Source organism: Dipodomys merriami, unplaced genomic scaffold (genome assembly GCF_024711535.1).
Source record: "Dipodomys merriami isolate MVZ:Mamm:240054 unplaced genomic scaffold, mDipMer1.0.p SCAF_84, whole genome shotgun sequence".
Classification (NCBI taxonomy): Eukaryota; Metazoa; Chordata; class Mammalia; order Rodentia; family Heteromyidae; genus Dipodomys; species Dipodomys merriami.
Genome location: NW_027206446.1, coordinates 3,444,392 through 3,456,502, shown reverse-complemented (window position 1 = coordinate 3,456,502; position 12,111 = coordinate 3,444,392). Strand labels below are relative to the sequence as shown.

Below are 12,111 nucleotides of genomic sequence, written 5' to 3'. Positions count from 1 at the left end.
TCCCCCAACTCCACCGTGTCTGTCGCACGGGCCTCACAGGGAGGCTCAGGGACGGCCAGAAAACACCCACTTGGTAAGGCAAGCTCCATGAGCATGTGCACAACACACATGTGCATCTACACGTGTGCACCATAATGTGCATCTGCATATGTGCACGACACACATGTGCATCTGCATATGTGCATGACACATGTGCATCTGCATGTGTGCACCACAATGTGCATCTGCATATGTGCATGACACACGTGCATCTACACGTGTGCATGACACATGTGCATCTGCATATGTGCACCACACACATGTGCATCTACACATGTGCACCACACACATGCGCATCTACATGTGCACATCTACACATGCGCATCTGCACATGTGCATCTGCACATGTGCACGACACACATGTGCATCTACACATGTGCACAACACACGTGCATCTACACATGTGCACCACACACATGCGCATCTACACATGTGTGTGTACACACGCATGCGTGTTTACATGTACACATGTATACACACATGTATGTATATGTGAATTTATATTATATAACGTGTATGTGTGTGTATAATATATATGGTATAGTCACATCTTATATATAATATATACTTATGTATAACATGGTTACATAAGATACATGGCTGTATATATATATATATGGTTATATATTTGATGTGTATTTGATGTTTAGATGTAATATTTGTGTATATATGCTGATGTGTACTCACATATATACACATACACAATACACAATGTATAATATATATAAATACATGAATATGCTAGCTCATTATTTTCTGTATGTCTACTGTGCTGAAATTTAAGCTTTTTATTCTTAAAACACCCAGCAAGATGAGCGCCGGCAGCTCCCGCCTGTCATCCCAGCAACTCAGGAGGCTGAGATCTGAGGATCCAGGTTCAAAGCCAGCCCGGGCAGGAAAGTCTGTGAGACTCTGATCTCCCATGAACCACTAGGAAACCAGAAGTGGCACTGTGGCTCAAGTGGTAGAGTGCCAGCCTTGAGCACAAGAAGCTCAGGGACAGCACCCAGGCCCTGAGTTCAAACCCCATGACTGACAAAAAAAAAACCCAAACACCCACCCTAGGGTAGGTCTGATGGCTCGTGTCTATACTCAGCTAATCAGGAGGTGGAGTTGGGGTGGGGGAGAGGATCATGATTCAACATCAGCCTGAGGAAACAGCCAACCAAGACCCCACCTGAACAGAACACACAATGGGGCGTAGCGGTTCACCCTCTGATCCCGGCTAGCCCTGTGATCCGAATTTGAGGCCAAAAGCCACGAAAGAGCATGCAGGACCTACCTAAGAAATAACCAGGGCTAGAAGCATGGCTCAGGGTAGACATCTTGCCTAGCAAGAGCAAAGCAAATGGAAGCGGAAACACGTTCCGGAAGCCCACACTTCATCTGACCTCATTTAACTCTGTGGCCAGGTAATCCCAGGCCTGAGTCCCGTAGCAGAGCACACATCTGTTGCGCATTCAACAGCGTGGCCCGGCCTCGCGTTTTAGGTTTCTTCGTTGTTGGTGGTGATCACGGGTCTTGAACTCGGGGCCTGGGTGCTGTCCCTGAGCCTCTTTATGCTCGAGGCTGGCGCTCTACCACTTGAGCCACTGCACCACTTCCCAAGAGTGTCCTGGGCCTTCCCGCCCAGGCTGGCTTCCAACCATGATCCTCGGCGCTCAGCCTCCCGAGCAGCCGGGATGAGGGGCGGGAGCCACGGCGCCTGGCTGTCAGCAGGTTTTGCTTTGATGGCCTGGTGTGACCCTGCACCCCCCTTCCCCCGCCACGGTGCTGCCTGGGATGAACTTACAAAGATGACACGTCCCACTTGGGTGGAGCGCCCTTCTTTTCAGAGAGGCTGGCCTTCCTTGTTCTTTCCACCGTCTCTTCTCCAGCAGGCTCTGAATCAACTTTGGCTCTGCAAACAAGTACTGGGTTCAGACAGTGGAAATCAGAACTGCTACTCCCCACTATTCAACACCCATGGTGGTGCTTCACCGTATGACTCAGTATCCATGAGTATTTGTTTTGCGTTCTAAAATGTTGATATCTAATTCTAAAAGACATGCCATCAGCTGTGTAGGAGTGTGTGTATGTGTGTGTGTGAGAGAGAGAGACAGAGACAGACAGACAGACAGACAGACCTGAGATTTGAACTCAGGGCCTGGGCACTGTCCCTGAACTTTTGTGCTCAAGGCTAGCGCTCTGCCACTTGAGCCACGGCACCACTTCCAGCTTTTTTTTTTTCTGGCTAATTGGAGATAAAAAGTCTCATGAACTTTCCTGCTCCAGGCTGGCTTTGAACCATGATCCGCAGAACTCAGTCTCCAGAGAAGCTACAATTATAGGCATGAGCCACCAGCACCCCGCTGTAGGAATTTAATTGAAAATTAGCTTTCTCAGCCGAGTCTGGGTGGTTTGAGCCACTCAGGAGGCCTGAGATCCAGAGGATCGCCAACCCAAGACTTCAGGAGAATCCACCTTCAACTAATCAGGCAGTAGATGAGCAAGAGGTGTGGCTCAAGGAGTAACAGCGTCATCTGTGAGAAAAGCATAGTGATCTCCAAGCCCTCAGTTCAAGTTCAGGTTCTGGAACAGTAGCCAAAGATACACAAAAGCAGAAACTCATCATTAACCAGCATTAATAACTGTGATTTCTTTCCCTACACACACACACACACACACACACACACACACACACACACACACATTTACACATCTGTAAAAAATGTGAATACCATTTTTCTTCCTTGGAAACATAGTAAAATTTTTTCTCATTAAACATTCTTCTAGCACACAGTTTTCAGTATCCCATATTCGCTGTTGATTTTATTTCCTCTGAACGATCGTTGATCACATGGAATAAAATCAATGTCATTTCTTTCTCTAAGAATTTTATGTATTCGTTTTGTTGGTCGTGTTGGTTCCTGAACGCTTTTGCTCAAGGGTGGTGCTCTACCACTTGAGCCACAGTGCCACTTCTGTCTCTTTTGGGTGGTTCACTGGAGCTGAGTCTCATAGACTTTCCTGCCCCGGCTGGCTTTGAACTGTGATCCTCAGATCTCAGCCTCCTGAATAGCTAGGATGACAGGCATAAGTAGATGGAGATTTTTCTTTTTTGGGGGGTGGTCCGTGGTGGGGCCTGAACTCTGGGCCTGGGCGCTGTCCCTCAGCTCTTCAGCTCAAGGCTAGCACTCTACCACTTGAGCCACAGCGTCACTTCCGGCTTTTTTCTTTTTGCTTATGTGGTGCTGAGGAATCGAACCCAGGGCCTCAGGCATGCAAGGCAAGTGCTCTACCACTGAGCCACCTTCCCAGCCCCTGAGATTTTTACTTCTGTGGGTCATCATTGAACTTTTCCTCTGACGGCAGACACCTGACATAGGAAAGAATTGACCATCGCAAAATCTGTAAAAGTCAAGCACTTGCCTAATTGAAGATCACAAACGTGAATTACAACAACAGAAATCAACCACCAGGGTCTCCTGCTGTCATCATAGCTACTCAGGAGGCTGAGATCTGAGGATCACAGTTCAAAGCCAGCCCAGGCCAGGAAAGTCCATGAGACTCTTATCTCCAGTGAACCACCAGAAAAGCCAGAAGTGGAGCTGCGGCTCAAGCGGTAGAGCACCAACCTTGAGTGAAAAAACCACAGAACACTGATTTCAAACACCTCCACGCACACATAAAAAGAGCTAAGACAAAAAAAAAGTAAATATTCACCTATGACATGGAATGCTATACGACTGTCAATGAATTGTCCTCTGAGTGCAGCATTGGTCTCTCCATGGAATTTCATACCCAGTGTTTATACCCTCTCCCCAGTCTCCAGTTCCACCTACTTGAGCTCTTGCTTTTCATCCTCCGTGTCTGCCCAGGAATAGGTGCTAATGAACCGGTACAGTGACGGACGGTGCTCACTCTGCTTGGACCCCAGCGCTCGCCTGTATGAAGAAGATGAGCCGTCCAGCAAATCAGATGTCTTTTCAGTGCGGATCATGAATTGCCTTACATCAACACAGATGCGACCGCACTGTCTCCCCATCACGCTCCCTTTAAGTGTCAGGAGTCCACCCCAGGCTTTGCCCTCTGAGAAAGTCTCGGGACTGTAGCGACTATCCCAAAGGCTGATCCAATTCTCACACGAGAAGGTTCCCGTGGTGAGTGGCCAAGTCAGACTTACCAACTGCTGGCCCTTCTGCTGAATTGGTCACTGCTGTCCAGCCCGGCGGCCTGCAGAGGTTCAGACATTAAAGAACAAAACAGGGATGTGACAAGGGACATCGTTTTGTTAGACAAAAATGAATGTGCGTTTGAGCGAAACCCAGGAGGTTTGCTTACCATGCCTGCACTGCCGAGGCTTCTGGGTAAAGAGGCAATCGTCACTCTCCGGAGGGAAGACGGCTGGCCAAAGGTGGAAATGGACATTGAGAGCATTCTCCAGGCTTGGGCGCGGGTGGCTTATTCCCTGTCATCCCAGCTACTCAGCGGGCTGAGAGCTGAGGATCCCAGTTCAAAGCCAGCCTGGGCAGGAAAGTCCTTGAGACTCTGATCTCCAGCTCATGTCCCGAAAACTGGAAGTGGCGCTGTGGCTCAAAGTGGCGGAGCACCAGCCTTGAGCAAAAAGCAGCGCAGGGACAGCGCCCAGGCCCTGAGTTCAAGCCCCAGGACCAACACTGATGGTTGTCTTTGTGGATGTAATTTAAAGGCTTGCTTTCCTGTTATTCCGGCCATGGGGCTTGAACTCAGGGCCTGGGTGCTGTCCCTGAACTGCTTTTTGCTTTTTGCTTAATGCTAAGCACTGTACCATTCATGCCACAGCTCCACATCTGCTTCTTAGTGGTTAACAGGAAATAAGTCCCATAGACTGTCCTACTGGGCTGGCTTCAAACTTCAATCCTCTGACCTCCGTCTCCTGAGTAGCTAGTATGAGAGCTGCAAGCCACCAGCACTGACTTGGAAAGGCTCTGAATGAACAACTTGCCGCTGACTTTCATTTTAACCAATTGTATTCCACTTTTCCCAACACCACATTATTATTATTATTATTATTTGCCCACAAAAGAATATAGAAGTTTCTTATTTTCATTTAATTGACTTCTGGTAATAAACCTTGTTTTTCCCTCGGGAATTACCAGGACTTTCCAACTCTGAGAACCACCAACCCTTTCTATATTGTTACTTTTATTTTTCTAAATTTTCATGTCTTTACTGTTGTTATAAGAGGGCTTACTATATCTCATTTTATTAGTTATTTTGGTCGGTCTTGGGGATGGAACTCAGGGCCTGCACTCTTTTGCTCAAGGCTAGCGCTCTACCACTTTGAGCCACAATTCCACCTCCAGTTTTCTGGTAGTTTATTGGAGATAAGAGACTCGTGGACTCTTCTGCCCAGGCTGGCTTTGAACCGTGATCCTCAGATCTCAGCCTCCTGGGTAGCTGGGATGACAGGCGGGAGCCACGGGTGCTCAGCTACCGTATTTTATTTTTATGGAAGAAAACTTACATCATTAACCCAACTAAGTGGAGTCTCCTGTTTTTCTTGCTATCATTGATTTTATGCTAGAACAGATTTCCCTCAACTTGGGTAAATGTACATCTACATTTAGAGCTTTCTCCTTATTTTATCCATTGAAGACTTCTTTCTTTCTTTCTTTCCTTTCTTTCTTTCTTTCTTTCTTTCTTTCTTTCTTTCTTTCTTTCTTTCTTTCTTTCTTTCTTTCTTTCTTTCTTTCTTTCTTTCTTTCTTTCTTTATTTTCTTTATTTTCTTTTCTTTCTGTCCTGGGTCTTGAACTCTGGGCCTGGGCGCTGTCCCTCAGCTCTTCAGATCAAGGCGAGTGCTCTACCCCTTGAGCCACAGCACCACTTCAGGCTTTTTCTGCTTATGTGGTGCTGAGGAATCGAACCTAGGGCCTCCTGCATGCAAGGCAAGTGCTTTATCACTGAGCCACCTTCCCAGCTAGATTTCATAATGTTTTTTAGGAATGGACACACACACACACACACACACACACGTATATATGTGTGTGTGTGTGTGTATAATATGTATAGACACACATGTATACACACATATATGATGTGTATGTGTGTATATACAGTTATCTGCACACATATGAATTGAAATCAGTTTCATTAGTTACATTTAAAGGTTATAACTTCATACTACCTCTGAAAACTAAGCATTTCATGCTAAGCAAGTGACTGAATACTTACCTTAGAGTTTAGAGACGCGGAGCGTTTTTTAATTTGGCAGTCATCTGAAAGGGGGGAAATGGTTGAACATTTTAGAAGACATACATGCAAATCTGTGTTAAAGCAAAGGTCAGAGTGACATGAGGTATTAACTCATGGGCAATACGAATATCCATCTCCTTCCTTCCCTCCTTCCTTCCTTCCCTCCTCCCTTCCTTCCCTCCTTCCCTCCTTCCCTTCCTTCCCTCCCTCCCTCCTTCCTTCCCTCCTTCCCTCCTTCCTTCCCTTCCTCCCTCCTTCCTTCCCTCCCTCCCTCCTTCCTTCCTTCCCTCCCTCCCTCCTTCCTTCCCTCCCTCCCTCCCTCCTTCCTTCTTTCTTTCCTTCCTTCCTTCCTTCCTTCCTTCCTTCCTTCCTTCCTTCCTTCCTTCCTTCCTCCCCCTCCACTCTCTCTTTTCTTTCTTTCTTTTTTTGTCCAGTCCTGGGGCTTGAGCTCAGGGCTTGTGCACTGTCCTTAGCTTTTTTGCTCAAAGCTGGTGATTTACCACTTGAGCCACAGCTCTACTTCTTGCATGCTTGCTAGTTAATCGGAGATCAGAGTCTCACTGACTTTCCTGCCCAGGCTGGCTTCCATCCGTGATGCTCAGATCTCAGCCTCCTGACTCACTGGAATTACAGGCGTGAGCCACCAGCGCCTAGTTCAAATACCTTTATTCTTAATTTATTCTTAATTTAGAGATCCCTCCACTGGTAGATGGAGTCCTCTGTGCTCAGGCCAAAGTCCACAGAGCCACTGGCTCGGCTGAGCAAAGGAAAGGTCCAAAACTGCTTATTTTAAAAACAGCAGGGGCTGGGAAGGTGGCTCAGGGGTAGAGCGCTCGCCTTGCACGCATGAGGCCCTGGGTTTGATTCCTCAGCACCACATAAGCAAAAAGAAAAAAGCCGGAAGTGGCGCTGTGGCTCAAGTGGTAGAACGCTAGCCTTGAGCTGAAGAGCTGAGGGACAGCGCCCAGGCCCAGAGTTCAGGCCCCACAACCGACAAGAAAACAAAACAACCCAAACAGAACAAAACCATAAGCAGGGCCACCAGCTGTAATCCCGGCGACTCAGCAGAGGGAGAGCAAGACCTGGAGCAATGTGTTTCGAAGACAGCGAGGGCAGAAAACTCCATGAGACCCCATCTCAATCAATCAGCTAAAAGTCAGGCTGGAGGTGTGATTCAAGCGGTAGAGCGCCCCCACGCAAAATTGACAGTGAATTCCCAGAGCCATCATCAAAGACTCCTTCAGGTCTTGTGATCTGTTTTCTGGAGTTATACTTGGAGCTATCTAATAAACAGGAACCTGTTATTTTTTCTAGCAGTTGGTGTGTGTATGTGTGTGTGTTCCTTGGATTTGAACTCAGGGCCTCAGGCTCCCTCAGCTTTCTTGCCAATGGCTGGTGCTCTACCACTTGAACCACACCTCCAGTCAAGCTTGTTCGTGATTAATTGCTCCGTCATTATGATCATTGTTATCATTACCCTTAAGGAGCGGTATGAAGGAAGGGGGTGCAATTCAGGGTGCCTGTGCCTGTTGATTCACGTCACCCCTTCCATCTTCCCATCCTCCCTCCTTTCCCCAACGTTATCTGGCTGCATGCTCACCCATACTTCAAATCCCATGACTGTAAACACCCACACCTCCTCTCTCCGCACATCGACCCCGCTGTCTCTGCCACACATCTTCCAGCTTTCTGGCATTCATGTTGATAAAGTGTAAATCACTCCCACCATTAGAATCCCCCCCTCCCAGCCTATTCTTGGGGGTCAGTTTGTTTATGCATACATGCATATGACCCTGTGTGTGTCTACACATATACTTATCATTTAGATAGACTTTCCACGTGTGACAGAAAACTCAAGTCCTTTGTGTCTCTGAGCCTGGATTACTTCATTAAAATACGTTTCCTAGCTTCATCCACTTATGTGCAAATACGGTGGATGAGCAAACTTCCATTATATCTAATATGTGCACTTACTATATATACATGTGTGTATAGTGTATCTTTATATGTATTACATGTTCTCGATCTACTCATCTATGGTAGGGCATCTGAGCTGTTTCCATAGCTTAGCTATGGCGAATAGTGCAGCAATGAACATGGTTGTGCAATTGTCTCTCCTATATCTTTTGGATATAGGCAATTGGCTAACTTTGAACTGTAATGATCAGATCTCAGCCTCCTGAGTAGCTGGGGTTACAGGCGTGCGCTACTGGTGTCCAGCTCTATTTTCCTAATGAAATCTTAACTTAAGGAGTTTTATTCTAAGACAATAAGACAGTCAGAGAGCCTGAGAAAAAGGGAGAATATAATGAAAACCATAACATCATGTTAAATTTAAATATGATTCTCTGAATACTAGGCAATCTACTACGTTAATGCTTTATTACCATCGTCTTCCAGAGGGTTAAAGGACCTTTCATTCTGCAGAAGAACCAGTCTCAGCTCTTCTAGCTCAGCATGCTCCTTAGCATACATTCTCTTCAGGTTTTCTACATGCTGAATCATTACTTCGACAGCTTTGCTCACCCGGCTTTCCTACGAGGAGAAATGAAATGAAATTGCTATGGGAAATACCACTCTCCATACTTAACTCAGTAATAGGGATGACCTCCACTCCATTCCTAAATCCAACTAAAATGGCCATCAAGGTCTTTGAGGGTTCAAGGCAAAACAGAGCAGAAACGGTCCACTAGCAGTTGGCTTTGCCACGCTAGATAGTTCAAGAACGAAATGGGAGATCATTAAAACTCAGAAAACAGAAACCTTCAGAATCAGTTAGAAAAGTCAAGAAACAGCTATCCAGAAAAAAAAAATCCCAGCTGCTTAAGGATGCGGGACAACCTGTATTTAGGAGGCTGAGATCTGAGGATCACAAATGGAAGCCAGGCTGGGTGGACACAGTGGAAAGAAAGACTCCTTCAACCGACTAATGCGAAAGGCTCAATGTGGGGAATCGCTGACATGGTAGAGCTCCAGCCCGAAGTGACAACGCCAAGGGAGTCTTGAGGCCTAACGTTCAGGCTCTAACACCAACACACACACACACAGACAGACACACAGACACACGTCTGAAGGTGAATACGTGACAGGAAGAAAATCTAGAAACAACGAGAGCCCAAGATCCCCTCTTACTCCAGCCAGGAGAGTCTCGCTGCCATTTTGGTTATCCACTGAGGGCTGGAACAGAATAAATGGTGGGTGGTGAGAGTTAGCGCCCTGGAAACAGATTCCAGAACGTGGGGGCATCAATGGCGCAGCACCGTCTCTGCCCACGCTTCCAGCTCCCGTACCCCACAGGTTTGGAAGCTGATGGAAGGCCAGGATGGAATACTCTGTACAGAACGTTCTAGGTGGAAGAGTCCATTTTGAGTCAAGCTCCGAGTGAGCAAGAACCTGTTCCCCAGACGACACGCAGACACGACTCCCAGCCAGGGCCATGTTGCGTTGTGTGGCCTCCACTGAGAAATCAGGGCAAAACTGGAGCATGTGGGCTCACACTCCTGAGAAGACTCCAGAAGACTGGACTGTTACAGGGAAGACGGACGGACCAGCGTCCGAGAAAAGAGGGAACTCACACTATTCACAAGAGAAGAAGCAATGAATGCTGCGCCCCCCCCCCCCCAAGCCGGTCCATCCATGCTGGACGACCGATTTCCAAGCCGTAGCATGGGCGAGCGGAGAAGGTGACTTAACACAGCTCGTGAATCTGGCCAGTGAGAGGACCAGACTGAAGACCGGAATGTCGCTGGGGAGTCTGCGCCTTGGTGGGGACCTGGAGGACGAAGCGGGGGAGTGAGTGGAGAAGGACTGGAAGTGAAGGCTAAAGGCCGAAGCAGGCGAATCACTGAAATCCAGCGTGAGCGTGTTACGTAGCAAATAGCAAACAGACAAATATAAAACATAAAGAAGAATCGAAGGGACGTAGTCTAGAACTTAAAAACAAGCGCTGGTACACGTAACTTCACTACCAAACAGTCAAGAAAGGCTTTACGGAGGGCCAGACAGGAACCAGCACACAAGAATATACCAGAAAGGCTGGGACTAAGCTGACCGCCAAGTCTCAGCGTCTTCCTTCTTAAGGAAATGCTTTTTACTCAGTCTGTTTGGCCTGGATGTTGAGAAGTTAACTCTCCTCAGATTTTTCCAGACAGAAATTCGGGAATTTTAACCTCCAGATGGATCGGGGCACAACGGCACATGTACAAAGGAATTTATGGGGGCCTTGTCTCTTCGCGGGGTATCCAGGATGTCTGAGATGATCAAATATGTAAAAAATTGGTTAGATGCGTCATAGATATCTAACCTATACAATGCCACGTAATGGAGACATGTATACCTATAAATAAATGTGCACACATGTAGATATACATACACATGCATATGCATGTACATACAGATATGTATACAGGTATAGACATATACACATATGTATACACATACACGCATGTGCATGCATATACACACGTGCATGTACATATATGTATATAAATAAAAGTGTATATATGTGGATTTGCATGCATATGTACATATATGCATATATGTATACAGGTATAGGCACACATACACATATGTATACACATATACATACGTGTAATGCATATGCACATGTGCATGCACATATATGTGTGCATACATAAATGTGTATATGTTTAGATATACATATACATGCATATGCATGTATATACAGATATGTATACAGGTACAGACACATATACATATATGTATACACGTACGCAATACACATGCATATGCATGTACACATATGCATGTATATATGTGTACAAATAAATGTGTATATGTGTAGATATACATGCATACGTATGTATATAGGTATAGGCACATATACATATATGTACACATATATACACACGTGTGTGTATACACATATGTACATTACACCCATGCATGTTACATATATGTGTGTATATATATCTTCATCCCATGGAAAGTTGTCCGTGCTATACAGAGAAATAAAAAGGAACCGCATGCCGGTGCTGGCGGCTCACACTTACAATCCTAGCTAGGATTGTAAGCTAGGGAGGCTGAGATCTGCAGTTCGAAGCCAGCCCATGAGACTCTCACTCCTAATGAACTACTCCTCAAAAGCCGGCATGGGGCCGTGGCTCAGTGGTAGAGCACCAGCCTGGGGGACAAAGAGGCTCAGAGGCGAAGCTCAGGCCCTGAGTTCAAACCCCAGCGCGGAGCCCACCCCCAGCAGACACGGAGTGGATGGGAGTGTGCACTGCACGGCTCCCCATCACCCACGGCCCCCAGACAGGCAGCGTGCCCTGTGGGCGGTGCGCTCGGACGGGAGGGCTGGCCAGTCACCTGATGGATGGCTCCCAGCGTCTCGGCCCTGCTGGCCGCCCGGGTGCAGCACTGGCTGAGGAGGGAGATGCTCTTCCCCAGCTTCCGGATGATGTCCTGGGCCTGCTGGTCGTCCTCGCACAGCGGCATCAGAGACTGCGCAGACAACAGAGGGTGAAGCCGCACGCACAGGCCAGTGCCACCCCCAGCCCCCAGCCAGGACCACGCTCAGGGACCTGGCGACCTTGAAAACAGGCCAGTGCCACCCCAGCCCCCAGCCAGGACCACGCTCAGGGACAGGACCACGCTCAGGGACCTGGCGACCTTGAAAACAAGCCCAGTGCCATCCCAGCCCCCAGCCAGGAGCACGCTCAGGGACCTGGCGACCTTGAAAACAAGCAGAAAAGATCAGGAGTTGTTAAGAGGGCGGCTGGGAAGGTGGCTCAGTGGTAGAGTGCTCGCCTAGCATGCATGAAGCCCTGGGTTCGATTCCTCAGCACCCCATAAGCAGAAAAAGCCAGAAGTGGTGCTGTGGCTCAAGTGGTAGA

The 12,111-nt window shown here is 47.5% G+C and overlaps 1 protein-coding gene across 4 annotated transcripts in view; it reads right to left on the bottom strand.

The window, feature by feature from the left end:
- The window catches only part of Irag2 (inositol 1,4,5-triphosphate receptor associated 2), a 36,558-nt gene that overhangs the window by 803 nt on the left and 23,644 nt on the right, over positions 1-12,111 (bottom strand). For 3 of the 4 annotated variants that reach the window (XM_070011555.1, XM_070011554.1, XM_070011557.1), the window contains exons 12-18: positions 11,585-11,719; positions 8,644-8,791; positions 6,236-6,279; positions 4,363-4,425; positions 4,205-4,254; positions 3,864-3,965; positions 1,832-1,939 (exon numbers count right to left, since the gene is read on the bottom strand). In XM_070011555.1, coding sequence (XP_069867656.1) covers positions 1,832-1,939; positions 3,864-3,965; positions 4,205-4,254; positions 4,363-4,425; positions 6,236-6,279; positions 8,644-8,791; positions 11,585-11,719 — 650 coding nt within the window. Of the gene's footprint in view, positions 1-795; positions 970-1,831; positions 1,940-3,863; positions 3,966-4,204; positions 4,255-4,362; positions 4,426-6,235; positions 6,280-8,643; positions 8,792-11,584; positions 11,720-12,111 lie in introns of those variants that run through there. The other variant, XM_070011558.1, reaches the window with a different exon arrangement.